Genomic DNA, 17087 nt, shown 5'->3' with positions numbered 1-17087 from the left:
TAGTTTTAAAAGTTGTTTAAAAAAATGACTTCAAGTGTTAATGAATAAATAAAATAGTTTTATAAATCTATAAAATAAATGAAATTTAATTAAAATTTATAAATATTTAAATTTAAATTTAACATTAACAAACATTTACTAAAAAAAATATCCATCTTTTCCTTTCATTTTTCATCAACAAAACATCAAATTTTAATGTCAAGATTTTTTTAAAAAAAAATTTAAAAGTATCACTTAAAAATGTACAATATTATTAAAATTACAAATAACACTCTGCTAATAAGATAAATAAGAAAAGTCATGAAAATATAAAAAAAATAATTATAATAAATAATTTTATATTTTCTGACATTAACAAATAAAAGCTGTAAAATAAAAATTAGATTTTAATATTTTTTTTTTACTTTTATTATTTATTTTACGTATAGAGTTATAATGAATACTCTTTAATGATACTTAAAAAAAGTAATGGAGATTTTAAGGTTTGTTAAAATCAAGGATTTTCTTTATATTTTTAATACATTAAATTTAAATGTTTGTAATGGTTACTAGTATTTTATTTATTTTATAGATTTTATAAAATTATTTTTTATAAACAATATAAACTAACATAGTTTATTTACAAATTAATCTTAATTATTAAAATTTCAAAAATAAATTTATTTATTAAATGAGGTTAAAATGATTGTTAAGTATTTTGTTAAGAGTTTAAATATTAATCAAGGGCTTAAATGATTATTTTAAAATGTTTGGAATTTAATTGGACTAATTTTTTTAATATGGATTTAAATAATTTTTTGGATATTTTTTAAGGGCTTAAAAGTAAAAACGCCATTTGCCATTTTTTTTAAAATTTTTAAAATTCAAGGGCTTATATATTCTGCAAAATTAATACAGTTTAAATGAATAATTCATTTTACAAGAGTTAAAAGGATTGTCCGTAAGAAATTAAAGGAGATTATATATTATAAAATAATAATTAATATTTATAATTAATCTTAAATTAAAATTTATAATAAATTAATATATTATGTGCATACGAAATAACATTATATTAGATTAAATTAGTTAAATTTTAATTTCTTATTTTTTAATTTTTTTTTTGAAAAGGAGGAATAGAGCCCTTTAATTTATTATACGATCATGAAAAACATTCATACAGTCAGCATCTAAGAGGAGTTTAATACTAGATGAAGGCAAATCAATAAGACTCATACCAAAAACTCCACCATGCGCACTATTCGCAAGATAATCCGCTACCATAGTAGCTTCCCTATATATTTTCACGACCTTAACCTCTCATTCCCGCCGGATAAGAGCTCTGCAATTAATAACTAAAAACTGCAGTCTATAAACACCATTGCCTTACCTTGAAGAAGCTGAACAGCAACTTGAGAATCAGTTTGGATAACAATTTTCCGCCATCTCCTACTCCAAGCCACATTCAAAGCATGATATATGGCCCATAATTCTGCCTCAACCACACCACAAACTCCCAACACACACCGAAAACCAAGTAGCTATTTACCATAATTGTCTCGAAAAGAACCCGCACAGGTTGCAGCTCTTGAATTTTGACGCACACTACCATCTGTGTTGATTGTAATCCATCCCATAGCTGCTGGGGTCCAGGCCACTCTAATCACTCGACATTGACGTTGAATAGAAGAAGGAAAATAACCATTCCAGGCTTGATATATTTCCTTAGCCTTGCCCAAGATTAGTGGGCGAGGAACTGATTTTTGGACCCCAAGATTGAAGGACTGTTCATTGCGAAATTTTCATGCCCACCAAACTGTAACCATAAAAACCACAGGTCAGGGAAGCTCACCAATACAAAAGAGCTTTTAAGACACCAAGACAACCATTCGCGGATATCAACGAAGCCAAAAAAGGTTTGGACTTCACTAGCAGGTAATAAATTAAGCCAGCAACTCTTAAAAAAGTTGCAATCTCTTAAAACATGTAGCACCGACTCAGACTGAGTACCATAGCTCATACACAAGTTTGAATTAATCCATCCTTTCCGAAACCGCTGAACATTGACCATAATTTTCTCATGGGCAACTTCCCACAGAAAAACCCGCATCCTCTGCGTGCCAGTTGCTTTCCAAATAAGCTTCCATAATGGTAAGGCAACTGGTAAACCACATTTCTCTACCAGAAGAGAGTACCCCGTTTTAACTGAATACTGTCCACTAATGGAATGTCTCCATATTATTCCATCCCTTGAGTTAACATCATCATGTAGGCAAATGGGGAGTAAAAATGCTAAAACGAAATCAGGTAGCCATAAAGACAACCGATTCCAATCCCATCCATATCCAGGGATCCAATAATATCTGACAACCACCTCTAATTCCAAAGGATCAATAGGAGCAGAAACCAATCAGAAAAGAGGTCCAACCGAAAGCCAATCATCTTGCCAAAACTTAACATCAGTACCACTACGAACGTCAATAGAAACACCGCTAGAAACTAATTGGAGGCCCCAGCATAAAGTCTTCCAATTCATAGAGGCACCAAGAGGTACTCGAAGATTCCAAGAAATTCTACCATTATTATATTTCCAAAGAAGACATGAGATCCATAAGTCAGATGGGTTCATAAATGCCCGCCAACATAATTTACCCAACATAGCTTGATTCATTAATCCAAAATTCTGAATGCCCAACCCACCATTTTGCTTTGGATATTGCAAAGTTTGCCAATTAATCAGATAAACAGCAGAATCCCCACTGTTACCATGCCAAATAAAATTACGGCAAAGCCGCTCCATTTCCTTACAAATAGACACCGGTAATTTAATAGATTGCATAGTATAAATAGGAATGGAGTTCAAGACTGATTGGACTAGCGTTATTCTCCCTGCTCTAGAAAGTGCACCCGCCTTCCAACCAGCAAGCCGGCTTCGCATATCATCAACCAATCCACGAAATTGTACCTGAGATACTCTACCATGAAGAGATGGTACACCCAAATAACGCCCAAGGTCAGAGACCAAAGGAATTCCTGATTTAGAGGATAAACGAGAGGCTGTAGATGTACTCACATTCGGAGAAACAAAAAGGCTTGACTTTAAAAAATTCACCTTTTGTCCAGAAGCATTACAAAAGACAGTTAAACAATTAATAATAACATCCAGCTGTTCTTCCGTAGCTTCAGCAAACAATACCATATCGTCGGCGAACATGAGATGTGAAACCAACGGACCATTGTTGGAAATAGGAAGTGGATGCCACGCCCCTTGTTTCACCGAATGTTTAATAATATTGGAAAGTTGCTCCACACAAAGCACAAAAAGATAGGATGATAAAGGGTCGCCTTGCCGAATCCCACGAGTGGGCAAAAAAGACTCCAACTTCTCATTGTTCCAAAGAACTGACATAGAAGCAGAATGAACACAATGTCTCACATTCGTTCTCCATAAACTGGAAAAATTAGCTTTCTCCAAGCTCCAATCAATAAAGCTCCATTCTAGCCTATCATAGGCTTTTTCTAAATTAATTTTCAAAGCCATAAATCTATTGCCACCGTTCATTTTCCCCATAGTGTGAAGAGCCTCTTGGTAAATGACTACATTATCCGTGATTTGCCGACCCGGAACAAAACTATTCTGCTCTGGTCCAATTAAAGAAGTAAGGACTTGTTGTAACCTGTTCACCAAGACCTTCGTAATAAGCTTATAAAGCACATTACAGAGGCTAATTGACCGAAATTGAGTAATAAATTCAGGGGTAGCCACCTTCGGTATCAATACCAAAACCGTCTCATTAATCATGCTTGGGAGCTCATTGCCTTGTAAACAAAAAAGAACAAAATCAATCACCTGAGTCCCAACTATTGGCCAAGCCTTCTTATAAAATTCAACATTAAAACCATCGTCACCAGCCGCTTTACCACTCGCCATCTGGTCCAATGCTAGCTTAACCTCCTCTGGAGAAAATGGTCTATCAAGTTTTGCAATTTGTGTCGTGGAGAGCACAGGATGGGCATATTGGAAAGGAATATCCAAAAGCTCACCCAAATCGGAAGTATACAAATTGCGGAAAAAATTGATGGCCATACCTTTAAGAACTGACGGATCAGTAACAACCTCCCCCCAATCATTCTTTAAAGCAGAAATACAGAATTTTTTCCGTTTGATAGTAGCTGCTAGATGATAGAAATGAGTATTCCGTTCGCCGTTCGCTATCCATTCCTCTTTTGATTTCTGAAACCAGTACATCTCCTCTTGGCGTAGAATCTCTTCCAATCTACGTTTCAATTTAAATTCAAGTTTTACAAGGCTCCTTGACCGGCTTTCAGCAAGATCTCTCTGAACACCACCTAACCTGCGTAAAAGCCTTCTCTTGTTATCAAAGATATTACCGAACTGAGTCCTATTCCACTCTCCAAGCTGAATTTTTAATGTGCTCAGATTATGAATTAGGGAACGATTTGGGTCCCAAGAGCATGCAACTACTTGATCAAACTGAGCATGTAGTGTCCGAGCTGTTAAAGACCGAAAAGGACGAACTCCAAAAGCTAGAACCCCTTGACATTTAATCACAATTGGAACATGATCTGAATGCAATTTAGGTGGATGTTCAATAATAGCATCAACATAATCCAGTCTCCAATCAGTAGATACAAAACATCGATCTAACCGAGCAGCTTGATAGGGGACATTTTCGCCACTTCTCTACCATGTAAAACCACTCCCAACAAACCCCAGATCAATAAGAGAGTGCTTGAAAATCCAGTCTGAAAAATCCTGAGCTCCTGGAGGATTAGAAGAAGAATATCCACTTTGTTCAGATGAGTCCAATACACAATTAAAATCACCCGCGACAATCCATTTAGAAATGGATAAACTAGTTTCTCCAGAAAGAGATTGCCAAAGCTTCCTCCTTAAATAAATATCAGGGCTTGCATAAACTACACTAAACAACCATTTCTCTCCAGTAGAAAAATTAATTGCTACCGTAATGAATTGAGGATCGGTAACAACTAATTCAATTCGAAAACTATCTTCTGACCAAAGCAACCAAATACCACCACTAAATCCGACTGCCTCAACACAGATCCAATTTTCATACCCCAACAAACCACAAACTTCATCAGCCGCTTCTCCAGAAATACGAGGTTCCACTAAACAAAAGATGTTAGGATGATATAGCCTCTTGTATTCCTAAAAAGCGTTGCGAAAAGTAGATGATGCTGCACCATGACAATTCCAGGTTATAATTATCATTAAAATAAATATTAAAAAGAGCATCATCAGATTAATCTCACAAGGGTATCACATACGCTGTTGGTGCTCCAAAGGAGCAACCAAACTAGCAGAATTCACCTTATTCAACTCATTAAAAAATGTCTTAGCCACAATCAACGTGACATCATCCTCACTCCCATTGACTGTCTTCTGACCAGGGACAATATTCGGGCTAGACGGATGAGGGAAAGATGGGTTACGAAAACCTGGTGGATTTGGAGGCATATGATTCAGGACACTCAACCCCACCTGATCTTCAGAAGAAACAACCCAAGATTCTACCCTCTCCTTCCCATTACCAACAACTACAGTATGCTCAACCTCTGCCGCTGCTTTCCTTGATAATCCAATTCTAGTATTAGGTCGTACTTCCCTAGAAGTCGTAGCAGAGGATGGAATTATCTCGACATTAGCATCAGATTAATCTCACAAGGGTATCACATACGCTGTTGGTGCTCCAAAGGAGCAACCAAACTAGCAGAATTCACCTTATTCAACTCATTAAAAAATGTCTTAGCCACAATCAACGTGACATCATCCTCACTCCCATTGACTGTCTTCTGACCAGGGACAATATTCGGGCTAGACGGATGAGGGAAAGATGGGTTACGAAAACTTGGTGGATTTGGAGGCATATGATTCAGGACACTCAACCCCACCTGATCTTCAGAAGAAACAACCCAAGATTCTACCCTCTCCTTCCCATTACCAACAACTACAGTATGCTCAACCTCTGCCGCTGCTTTCCTTGATAATCCAATTCTAGTATTAGGTCGTACTTCCCTAGAAGTCGTAGCAGAGGATGGAATTATCTCGACATTAGCATTATTAGCCACAGCCTGACCTCCTCGTCCTCCACGAAACAGCCCTCTACCACCACGACTCCCTCTCTAGATTCCACCTCCCCTAGATACTACATTATTTGCCCGATTGCTAGGACGCTCATCATGGACAGCCACGTGAATCTCCTGAGTGCCCAAACTACCATTATTCTGCTCCTCTGGTATGACCTCATCCTCTAAATTAAGTAAAGAGTCAAAACGATTTCTCGTAGACCCATCTGCAACTACCCTTCGAACCTCATCTCTGTCAACTCTCTTAGGCCCAGGCCTGATACTCTGACGATTATCCCTACGTCGATCCCTCCGAACCAACATCCAATCCCCAAAATTCTCAGTAGCAGCGGGATTGACAGGCAAACTCTCAGGCATTTTGTTATATCATACATGAGAAAGATTAATAAATTTATTGAACTAAAAATAATGAATTTTTTTTTAAAAGTTAATTATTACTCGAAAAAAAAATATCATCATCCATAAAGTAGCTTCTCATTATTGAATTTTTAAAAAATAATTTTAATACAAATATATTTAAAAGGAAAAAATATTTTTTAGTTCATTTTTAAAAATATATTTAATGTTACATCACAATTAAATCATTATTTTAATTTTGATTTTAATTGAATTATAATAAATAAAAACTTAATTAAAAGAAATTAAGTACAAAAAGATTGTGAAGTTTAAATTTATATAAATAAATTAATTAATGAATATTTAAAATCAATTAATTAAATTTATTCTTTATTTTATTAATATAAAAATGTAATTAGTATTTCAGATAGTCTTTTTATTGTCCTCTCAAATATAAATTATAAACAATAAAAATTGGCCAAAATAAAGACTAAAAAATATAATTAAAAATTATATATAAATTATAAATTACAAATATTTATATGAATTCTAATATAGTATTACAAATTAATAAATGGAATAATTGCATTTTAGTAAATTTATATTAAATTATATATCAAAATAATTTTTATTTGACTTCAGAATTATAAAGCTTCTTTTACAATTTATAATAGTTAAAGAAATAAATAATTAGGTCTTAATTAGCTATTATTAACTTTTTTTAAAAATTTATTTTAATTGCAATAAAATACTTAGTCATACAAAAATTAAATACAAGTAGTAGGAAAAAAATTTTAAATTTATTAAATTAATAATATTTTATCTAGAATATACTTATTTTAAATTTATTTAGTTTTATAATAAATTACCAATACTTTAAATATTTATAAAAATTTATGTTTAGAAACTAAATATTTAAAAATTTATAAAAGTTAAGAGAATTCTAATACAAAAAAAATATTTTGAATAATAAGTTATTAATTAATAAAAATAAAAACCCAAATGCTATTTTTGTTATCAAAATTTATATATTTTATAATCATTGAGCAACTCACACTCCAACCGCAGTCGAACTCTTACAAAAGAGCCAAGCTTGAAATCCATGAGAGCCCAATATGCAGGCTAGCCCATTAACACGCAACCTAATCCCAATCGAATAGACCGGGTAGACCGGGATCCGGACTCGTCCAAGAGGGACTCAACTCATCTGACATAATAAAGAAGTAGGGGAACAGACCCAATTATATCACGATCCTATCAACACAAGCGTTGGAGGGGAATTAAATGGCTGCCTGACGATAATAAAAAAAAATGTACTTCTATATGTATGTTTATGTTTGATAGCGACAGCTGACACTGTAATAGAGTGGCGGTTATGTATACCAGAGAAAAGAAAAAAAAAATAAAAGAGAAATGCGTCAACCATTCAAACTAAGTTTACCTATTCATACCAAAATCCTATCTTTTTCTAGATATCATATTATCACATTTCAAGTATGAAATTATTAAATTTAATTTTAGAAGTATAAATATAATAAAAACTTAGCAGAAATTATAGAGGGTTTAAGTAAATTTTTTTTGAAATATACTTCATAGAATATTTAATTAATTGTACAAAAATAAAAATACACAAGAAAATATATGTTGATTTTAATTTATCAACTATGCTAAAAGATGTGAAATCAGAGTAGCAAACTTGACTTTTCAATATTAGTATTTAAATAACACTACCTATTTATATATGTAAATTATTTAATTCAATTAATTTCAAAGTAATTAAATATTAATATGTTGTTATACTGTATATAATTTAAAACAAATGCATTTAGAATAGACTTTAAAAATATATATTATAATTAACATAGTAAAATAACATAAAAAAATTAATTATATTTAATTATTTTAAGCATCTCTAGTTGTTTTAGACTATAAGAAGTTTGGATACTTATGTCTTATATTGATAAATCCTATTTGACTAAGAGTTCTATATTATCTAATATTTACTCTAAATATATTTAATATATACTTATGGTATTTGATCTAACAGGAAATAGAACTCTGTTGTGATTAGTTAAATCTGCAAGAGAGAGTGTGACGTAATAGGAAATAGAACTCTGTTGTGATTGATTAAACCTGTAAGAGAGAGAGTGTGAGATGGTTGATGCCTGCAGTAGCCACTTCGATGCTTAAGTCAGTAAATTGAAGAATAAGACGAATATAAAGAATTGCTTAGAAGTTAAGAATAGCTATGTAAGAATTGTATTTGTTTGTCTCTATGATCACTAGTTTTTATACAGTAAGAAGATAGAATTAATTATGGTACTCCCTAGAAATTCGGCTGGTACCGGCTAATTGATAGGAGATCTCACCGGTTAATTGATCGGGGATCTCGTGATTACATGCATAATGGAGATCTGTTGGATTATATCTCTTAACGGTAAATTTATGTGAAGACTCATCCTCTTTAGGTTTGGACGAGTCTTAGTGAAAGTCCAGGTGCTACGGTGTCCAGGTCTTTCCTTCCATGGGTGGGACCGCATATCGGCTTATCATTCCCTTGCTACGTGACTCTGTCTTACTGTGACAGCTCATAACTTACTTTGAGCGATTGTTGTGTTACAACAGAGGTTCCCCCGCTGGTTTTTGATTCTTTAGATTCGAAGATGACGTTTTGTCTTCACGATCTGGGGTACATGACACATTTAGATTGGCCTTTTTTTCTTGCATCGCCTTGCTTGCGCCAGTTTTAGATGACTGCATGGTTCCTCGAGCTGCATTTGAAGCTTGCTGCTCAAACTGCCATATAAGAGTTTTTCTTCTCCTCTAAGTATTATTGCCATCTTTGCTTTAGGAAAGACACGGCCATTCCTCCTTTTCATTCACACTTCCTTACTTTCAAAGTAATTCATATTTGTCTTTCCCTTTGGAAATGGATAGGAATACTTCTTCTTCTTCTCTTTCTTTCGATGAAAGTTCCGCCTCAAATTCTTTCTCCGACGGCTCCATCCGTACCCCAACTCCTATCATTTTTTCTGAGAGCGGCTTATGGAGGTGAAGGCAGCCTAATTCGTGACATCTCCTCCATATTAATAGAGATAGAAAAAGAACACCTTCATGACCAATATCATGTCTCCTGAGGAATCTTCCGTGTCTTTGCTCCGCTTTCGAGCATTCGTGTGTATGAACAAATTCATGCTGAGGATACCATTATGGTTTACAAAGAGCAGCTGAAGGCAGGTCTTTATGAAAGTGATCGAGTTCAGCTCTGTGTATTAGTTGAGGGCTACAATCAGTCTGACTATATTAAACTTACGAGAGAGCTTCATGCTGGCCATTACGTTGGCCCCTTAATGGTTCTCAGCATTGAGACTTTTGGAGAATGGGTTGAATTGTACAAGAGTGCTTCTAAGGGCCAGGCCGAGAAGGTAGTTGGACAAGCGGTTCCCTTCTGAAGACTTTACCTGGATAGGCGATATTTTTCTGAAGGAGGAGAACGATGAGGACGAGCAAAAGGAATTAGGGACAAGCTGAGGAAAAACCTCCGACCGGGTCTCTGCAGATAATATAATAGGTATAGAAAACACTGATATAATAGAGGCTCAAGAGGAGAAAGTTGAAGATATCCCTCCTCTCATGTAATCCTTTATATTTTTTCAATGAAAATATATTTATATACTTTGCACTCTTTGCCATTTACTTTTACTGAGTGCTTGAATGATCAGTAATCGTCCATAATTCTCTGCCAACCAAGTCTTTAATAATTTCTAGAAAAGTGTCTAAGGGATTAATACCCAACCGAAGAATTAGATGCTCGTTGTCTTTGCCAAAAAATGACAAGTAGACTTAGGACATAACACCTAGGCATTGGCCTAACTAAAGCCCTCTTCGTGGTTGTAAAATAGGTAACTTGGGAAACTTGCAGAATGAGACCAACATCCGATCATGTGGCTTGGCGGACACCCGCCCTGCGGCCTAGGCATGAACAACCTTAGAAAAATTTCTATAACATAGGACTAACGCCCAATCTTATAGCATGCGAATACCCCCTTTGGGCATTGAATGCCTTAGAAATATTTTTATGAATAGGGACTAATACCCAGTCGTTGGACCTGGTGGATACCCTCCTTGTGGTTGGGCATAAAGTGCCCTAGTTAACAAGACTAACACCTGGTCACCGAGTATGGCGAAAACCCTCCTTTTGGCTTGGCATAAGATGCTTTGTTTAGCAAGACTGACACTTGGATTATAGTTTGATGGAACCCGTCTTGTAGCCTGGCATAAGATGCCTTGTTTAGCGGGATTAACATCCAGATTATGGCTTGGTGAAACCCATCTTGTGACTTGGCATAAGATGTCTTGTTTAACGGGACTAACACCTGAATTATGGCCTAACAGAACCCGTCTTGTGGCCTGGCATAAGATGCCTTAATTAGCGAGACTGACAGTAGGATTATGGCTTGATGGATCCCATTTTGTGGCCTAGCATAAAATCCCTTAATTAGCGGGACTAACACCTAGATTATGGCCTGATGGATTCTCACCTTGTGGCTTAGTATAAGATGTCTTGATTAATGGGACTAATTTCTATCTTGTGACCTAGCATAAGATACCTAGATTATGGCCTAATGGATTCCTACCTTATGGCCTGGCATAAGATGCATTGATTAGAGAGACTATCACCCAAATTATAGCCTGATTGATTCCCACCTTGTGGTCTAGTATAAGATATCTTAATTAGTGGGAGTAACATCCAGATTATGGCCTGATGGATTCCCACCTTGTGTCCTTCAATGAATCTTATTTAATCTTTTTTGAAGAAGACAATCCCAACGTTCCTTGTCACTAAAGAACACAACATATGAAAAATACTTCATTAACTGTTATTGATAAAATTTTTTTAGATTACAAATATTCCAAGAGTGGGGAATGATTTGGTCATCTAATTTGGCTGACTTATAAGACCCCGGGCGAATAACCTTCGAGACCCTAAATGGTTCTTTCTAGTTCGCCCAATTTACCAGACCCGATATTATTGCCCTGTTATATCTGTTCTTTTAAGGGCTAAGTCTCCTACATTAGAGACACATATCTTGACTCTTCTGTTGAACATTCAAGATATTTTCTGCTATTCATTTTTTTTCCTCTACCATAGCTAGGTCCTTCTGCAATTACATGAATGAGCCCTACAGGTTCACGGTCAGAGGTAGTTTTAGGAGTTATTACCTCGGGCTCGGGCCTTCTTTCTTCTATATTTTTTTCTGGCAATTAACCTCTCGATCTCGTCTTTCAACTGCCGACATTCCTCTGTTGTATGTCTGTGGTCTTCGTGAAAGCTGCAGTACTTGATCCTGTCTCGCCTTTCGGCTCTCTGGGGGATGAGTTTGGGAGGCCATCTGACCTCCTTATGGTTTTTCTTTAGTCATCCCTTCCCTGAGAGACTGGGTAACTTCTATGGTCTTCTTCATATCCTCGCCTCTCTGTCTTTTGGTTCTGCTTTTGACTCGTTCTTTTGTCCTCCCTCAATGCTTGGACTTCATCATCTAGCTTGATGTACTTATGGGCTTTATCCATTAGCAGTTGGTACGTAGTGGTTGGGTTCTTGATTAGGGAATCCATGCATTTGACATTGTGTATTCCTTTTTCCAATACTTTACATACTATCTCATGATTTAATTCTTCCATCCTACATTAAACCGTGAGATAAAACTCCTTAAAGACTTGCCTCTCCCTGGTGAATCTTTTGCAAGTCAAAGAAGAGCTTTTTAGGAGATATACAAATAATAAACCTAGACTTAAATAATATAACGAATTGCGTAATATTTCGAATTAAATCTGGACTCAGATGTTGGTACTATTTTTGAGCCAAACCTGTGAGTGTTAATGGAAATACTCGGCACAACTTGAAATCGTTGACATCATGAAGTTGCATAGTCATTATAAAGATCACCAAATGACTCCTAGGATCCGCTGTCCCATCATACTTGTCCAAACTTGAAAGTTTGAACTTAGCGGGGAATGTCTCTGCCAAGATCTCTTTCAAAAGAAGTTAGGCATCATCCAGGCCATAATCTTCTTCCTGCTCCTTCTGGTACCTTTGAATAACTCGTACCAACTTCCAGTTGATGTTCCTCGAAGCATCGTTTGGTGACTCTTCTTCCTTCAACTCGGCCTTCTCTTTAGACTGCATCTCGATCGCCTCTATCCGAGTCCTTAGAGTGTCAACAAAAACTTCCTCCCTTCCCCTAGGAGCCATGAAAGACGCATCCCCCCGAGCTTTATATTGCTCGAGAGTAACCTATACATTTTTGATGTATTAGAGCATTTGCTCGTTACTCAGATTGTTGAGATCTGCTTTGTTGACTATAGAGAGTGTGTGTTTTGTCCACTATCAGGATTGGAAGAAATGATAACGCCTTCATTAGTAGCAACAACCTTAGCAGCAGCTCGTGAACTAACAACCATTTTGAGAAAGAAAAAAGAGAGATTTTTTTTAAGAGAAAGGGAATAAGGGACCAGTTTTAATCCAAATGAATAGAGATAAATCAATAGATTTTCCAGTAATGGAACCAAATTATATAACAAAAAATAGAGCTGTGCTGCAATTAGTTAAACTTGTAAGAGAGAGAATATGAGGTAGTTGGCGCCTGCGGTAGCCACTTTGATACTAGAGTCAGTAAACTGAAAAATAAAGCGACGATAAGAAATTGCTTAGAACTCAAGAGTAGTGTAAGAATTGCGTATTTTTATCTTTGTGATAATTAGTTTTTATATTGTAAGAAAATGAAGTTAATTATAGTATTTCCTGAAAATCCAGTTAATATCGGCTAATTGATAGGAGATCTCACCAGCTAATTGATTGAAGACTCTGTGATTACAGGCGTAATGAAAATCCATTGGATTATATCAGCTAACGGTAACTTTATGTGAAGACTCGTCCTCTTTAAGTTCGAGCAAGTTTTGGTGAAGGACTGGGTGTTACGGTATTCGGATCTTTTCTTCTCAGGAGACCGCGTATCAGCTTATCATTTCCTTACCATGTGGACTTGTCTTACCGTGACAGCTCTGTGTTATATCAGTATTATTTATTCTTATAAATATAGCCCTTAATATTTAATTATAAAATTATAAAAATAACATATATTATTATTTACAATTTTATTATCATAAACTAGAAAATCCTATTATATTTTCAATTTTTTTTTTAGAATTTTATTAATTAAATTTTATTATAATATATTGATTAATTTACTTTTTATTAGCAAATAAAAATAAATAAGACTCAATCTTTTATTCTCATAATAGAAAATTATCATAGGTATTTTTGACCACCCTATTATTATCTCCTTCTCTTTTATATAATAATATATATTATAAATTATAGATAGATTATAAATTATATAATGCATACACATTATTAAAATTTTACTATTGCTTCTAGTTTTATTTTAATTTATTTTAAGAGAACGTTTTTTTTAAACAAAATTAAAATATCAACTCCAAGTTTTATTAGAATATTAATAATATTAGATGCATTAAAAACTTTTATTTCAAGTCAATATACTTATAAAATTAACTAAAGTACTTTTTTGCTCTTAAAATATTATAAAATAAAAATTTTTTGTTCTGATTTTATCAAATTTTATATGCAATTACGTTATTATTATTTCTTTTCTTAAAGTAATAGTTCAATTATTATTTTATAAATATTAAATTATAATAAATAGAATTTAAGTAAAAATAGGATTACAAATTTTAAATTAAAAACAAACTCTATAATATTTAGATTAATTTTAATAATCAATTAAAAGTTAATTTTTATTATAATTATTCTAAGTTATTAGGAATAGATTTGTCCATTCTATTATTCTCTCTCTGCCTTCTTATATTTATATATATTACATATAAATAGATAAGATTATAAAATTATAGATATTATAGATTATGGAATTATAAATAAATAGATTATACTTCTCACTCTGCTTCATAATTTTTATTATTTTTATTATTTTTATTGTATTAAAATTATTATTCACCTTTATTTAAATATAAACGGATTATTATAACTCTATTTAATTTTATCTTATTTCAAAAATAATCCCTCAATAATTTTTAAAATATTTCTTAATATTTAATAAAATTTAAAAATAATTATAAAAAAACTACTATGTGATTCAGCGTATTTTCAATGTATTTTCAAGTAGAATTCTATATTTTAATTTATAATAAAAAAAATCTACCAGTTTCACATCAATGTTTATTAACGGTAGGGGTAAGCATTCAGTCGGTTCAATTTAAAATCGAATCGAACTGAATAAACTGAAAATCAAAATTTTAGTATTTATAAAAACCGAACCAAACTGATTTTGGTCAGAAAACGAATCGAACCAAACCGGTCTGATTCGATTCGATTCAATTCGGTTCGATTTAATCAGTTTCGATTTTTAATAATTTTTTTATTTTTTACACTTTATGTTTAATATTTTAAAATTTAATTAAAATATTTTAATTTTAATATGATTTAATTTCTCTATATTATTGAAAAAACATATTATTATTACTAATCGGTTCGATTTTTTTAATTTTTTTCTGATCAAAACCGAACCAAACCGAAATAACTGAGATTTTTGAAATTAAAAATCAAATCGAACCGAAATGTATAAAAAACCGAACCAAAATTTTAAATCAGTTTGATTCGATCGATTTTTTCGATTTGAATCGAATACTACTCGCCCCTAATTAACGGTGTTAGATAGAAAAGTCTCATTTTACTAATTGAGTAAAACCACATAATTTTTTTTTATCACAAATTAAATTAGAGGACCTACAGAATAACCTTTTGTAATTACCTCTAAATTTTATTATTTTTAAAACGAATATAATTGAAAAAATAATAAAAATAATATTTTTTTAATCAGTGTAAAAAATTAAAGTAGATAAAAATTATGAAATAAATAAAAAAGAGTAAATATTAGAGATAACATTATTGCTTATTTGTGGCCATTGCCTTTTTGTACAAGCGCTAAGATGTTTTCACAAGTACTGGTTCATTCTATCTTCTTTGGCGAAGAGAAAGGCCGAGTCCGTAATAGAGTACATTTTGTTCATTGCTATTGTAAATTTGACTGTATCTGGATTGTGGCTTTGCCAAGAATTTGTGTATGATTTTATTTTTTTCCCATTGAAGATGTAGCATTTTAACCATAGTTATGGAATGGGGAGAGAACTTAAATTAGAGAGGAAAATGACAATAAATTAATTTTTCAAACTCATTCGGTGAAATAAAAGATTTCGTAACATAATCTGTATATAATTAAGGGAGATTATATAATTATAAACTAATTGATTAATAGATAATTATTAGAAATTATCTTAACAAGACCTTATAATTTATATATAAACACACTTACTTCAATACAAAAAGTACATTGAAATTGTCCAATTATTACTTGTCTTGTTACAGGATATCAAAACTTTTGAGTTAATTTTGGGTGTTTGTTTTTTTTGAGTTTTTTGGGTTGAGAAACTGATTGTTGGATCAACAAGTTTGGACGTCTGTTTGGTCTCACCGCCGGCATAGGGAGAGGCGCATCATCATTTCCAACCATTCCTCAGAAAATGGTGACCAGAGCTTTCACGAGTGGTGCTCACGCGCCGATCCAAGTTTCAGCCACACACACGCCGATCCAAGTTTCAGCCACATTTTCACGCGATGACGCATGTGGCGTCCATTTAATCTCCATTTTTTTTTCTCTAATTTTAGGGTTTAAATTCAATTTTTTCCTTTTTAGGGTTTCTAAAACTCTAAATCTACCTTTTTGGTACTATTCCATCTAGGGACTTTTTCACATCTCATCGCCACCGCCAGGAGGACCGTCGGATCGTTGTCGGCTAGGCCGCTCAACTCCAATGCCGGAAAGTCACGCACATGAGGCTCACGCACCCTTCCTTTCCGACGCATGAGATTTGCTCGACGTTGCTTCGCCGCTCCGTCCACTTTGGCGCCAATTTAAACCTCCTTTCCAGCCATTCCGTGACACTACCTGATCCTTTGGTGATTTGGTTGGGCTCTCTTATGTGTAGAACTTTGGGCACCTTCTATTCTTTCACAGCTCATTTATGTTTACCATGGTAGAAGGTAAAAATATATCGATTCCTAACTTTGATAATCCTTCCTCGCAAATTAGTTCCGTAAAACTTGATGGCACCAATTATCTTGCTTAGTCAAGGTCTTGTTTGTTGTTTATCAAGACTAGAGGATTGCAAAGCTATGTCACTGGTAATAAGAAGCAATAAGATATGAGTAATCTAGATTTTCCTTAATGGAACTTGATAATTATCTTGTTATAATATGATTATTTAATTCTATGCAACCTCATATTTCTAAGTCCTATTAACAAATTGATACTCTTGCAAAGATATGGAAGGCTTTGTTCTTAACTTATTCCAAGATTGAAAATGATGTCCAAATTCATGATATTCGGAGTAAGATCCATGGTACTAAATAAGGAGAAATGACTATCTTCCAATTTTATTCTGAGTTATGTGGCTTATGGTAGAAACTTGATTACTATCAAGACTTTCAGATAGACTGTACAGGAGATGCAGTCAAATTGCGAAGAATGATCGAAAAGGAGCGGGTT

The 17087-nt window shown here is 33.6% G+C and overlaps 1 protein-coding gene across 1 annotated transcript; it reads right to left on the bottom strand.

Annotated features, from left to right (window-relative positions):
• Positions 1 to 863: 863 nt before the first annotated feature.
• On the bottom strand, positions 864 to 6468 carry LOC110606238. Its single transcript, XM_043953099.1, has 9 exons — positions 6268 to 6468; positions 5746 to 6147; positions 5336 to 5659; positions 4814 to 5173; positions 2446 to 4684; positions 1832 to 2355; positions 1529 to 1763; positions 1370 to 1471; positions 864 to 880 (listed from the first exon to the last, which is right to left on the bottom strand). Exons 1-9 carry the CDS (start codon positions 6466 to 6468, stop codon positions 864 to 866), a joined length of 4404 nt encoding a protein of 1467 aa, XP_043809034.1.
• Positions 6469 to 17087: the final 10619 nt, after the last annotated feature.

The sequence above is a fragment of the Manihot esculenta genome, chromosome 18 (assembly GCF_001659605.2).
Source record: "Manihot esculenta cultivar AM560-2 chromosome 18, M.esculenta_v8, whole genome shotgun sequence".
NCBI lineage: Eukaryota > Viridiplantae > Streptophyta > Magnoliopsida > Malpighiales > Euphorbiaceae > Manihot > Manihot esculenta.
This window is presented reverse-complemented; position numbering and strand designations above follow the sequence as displayed.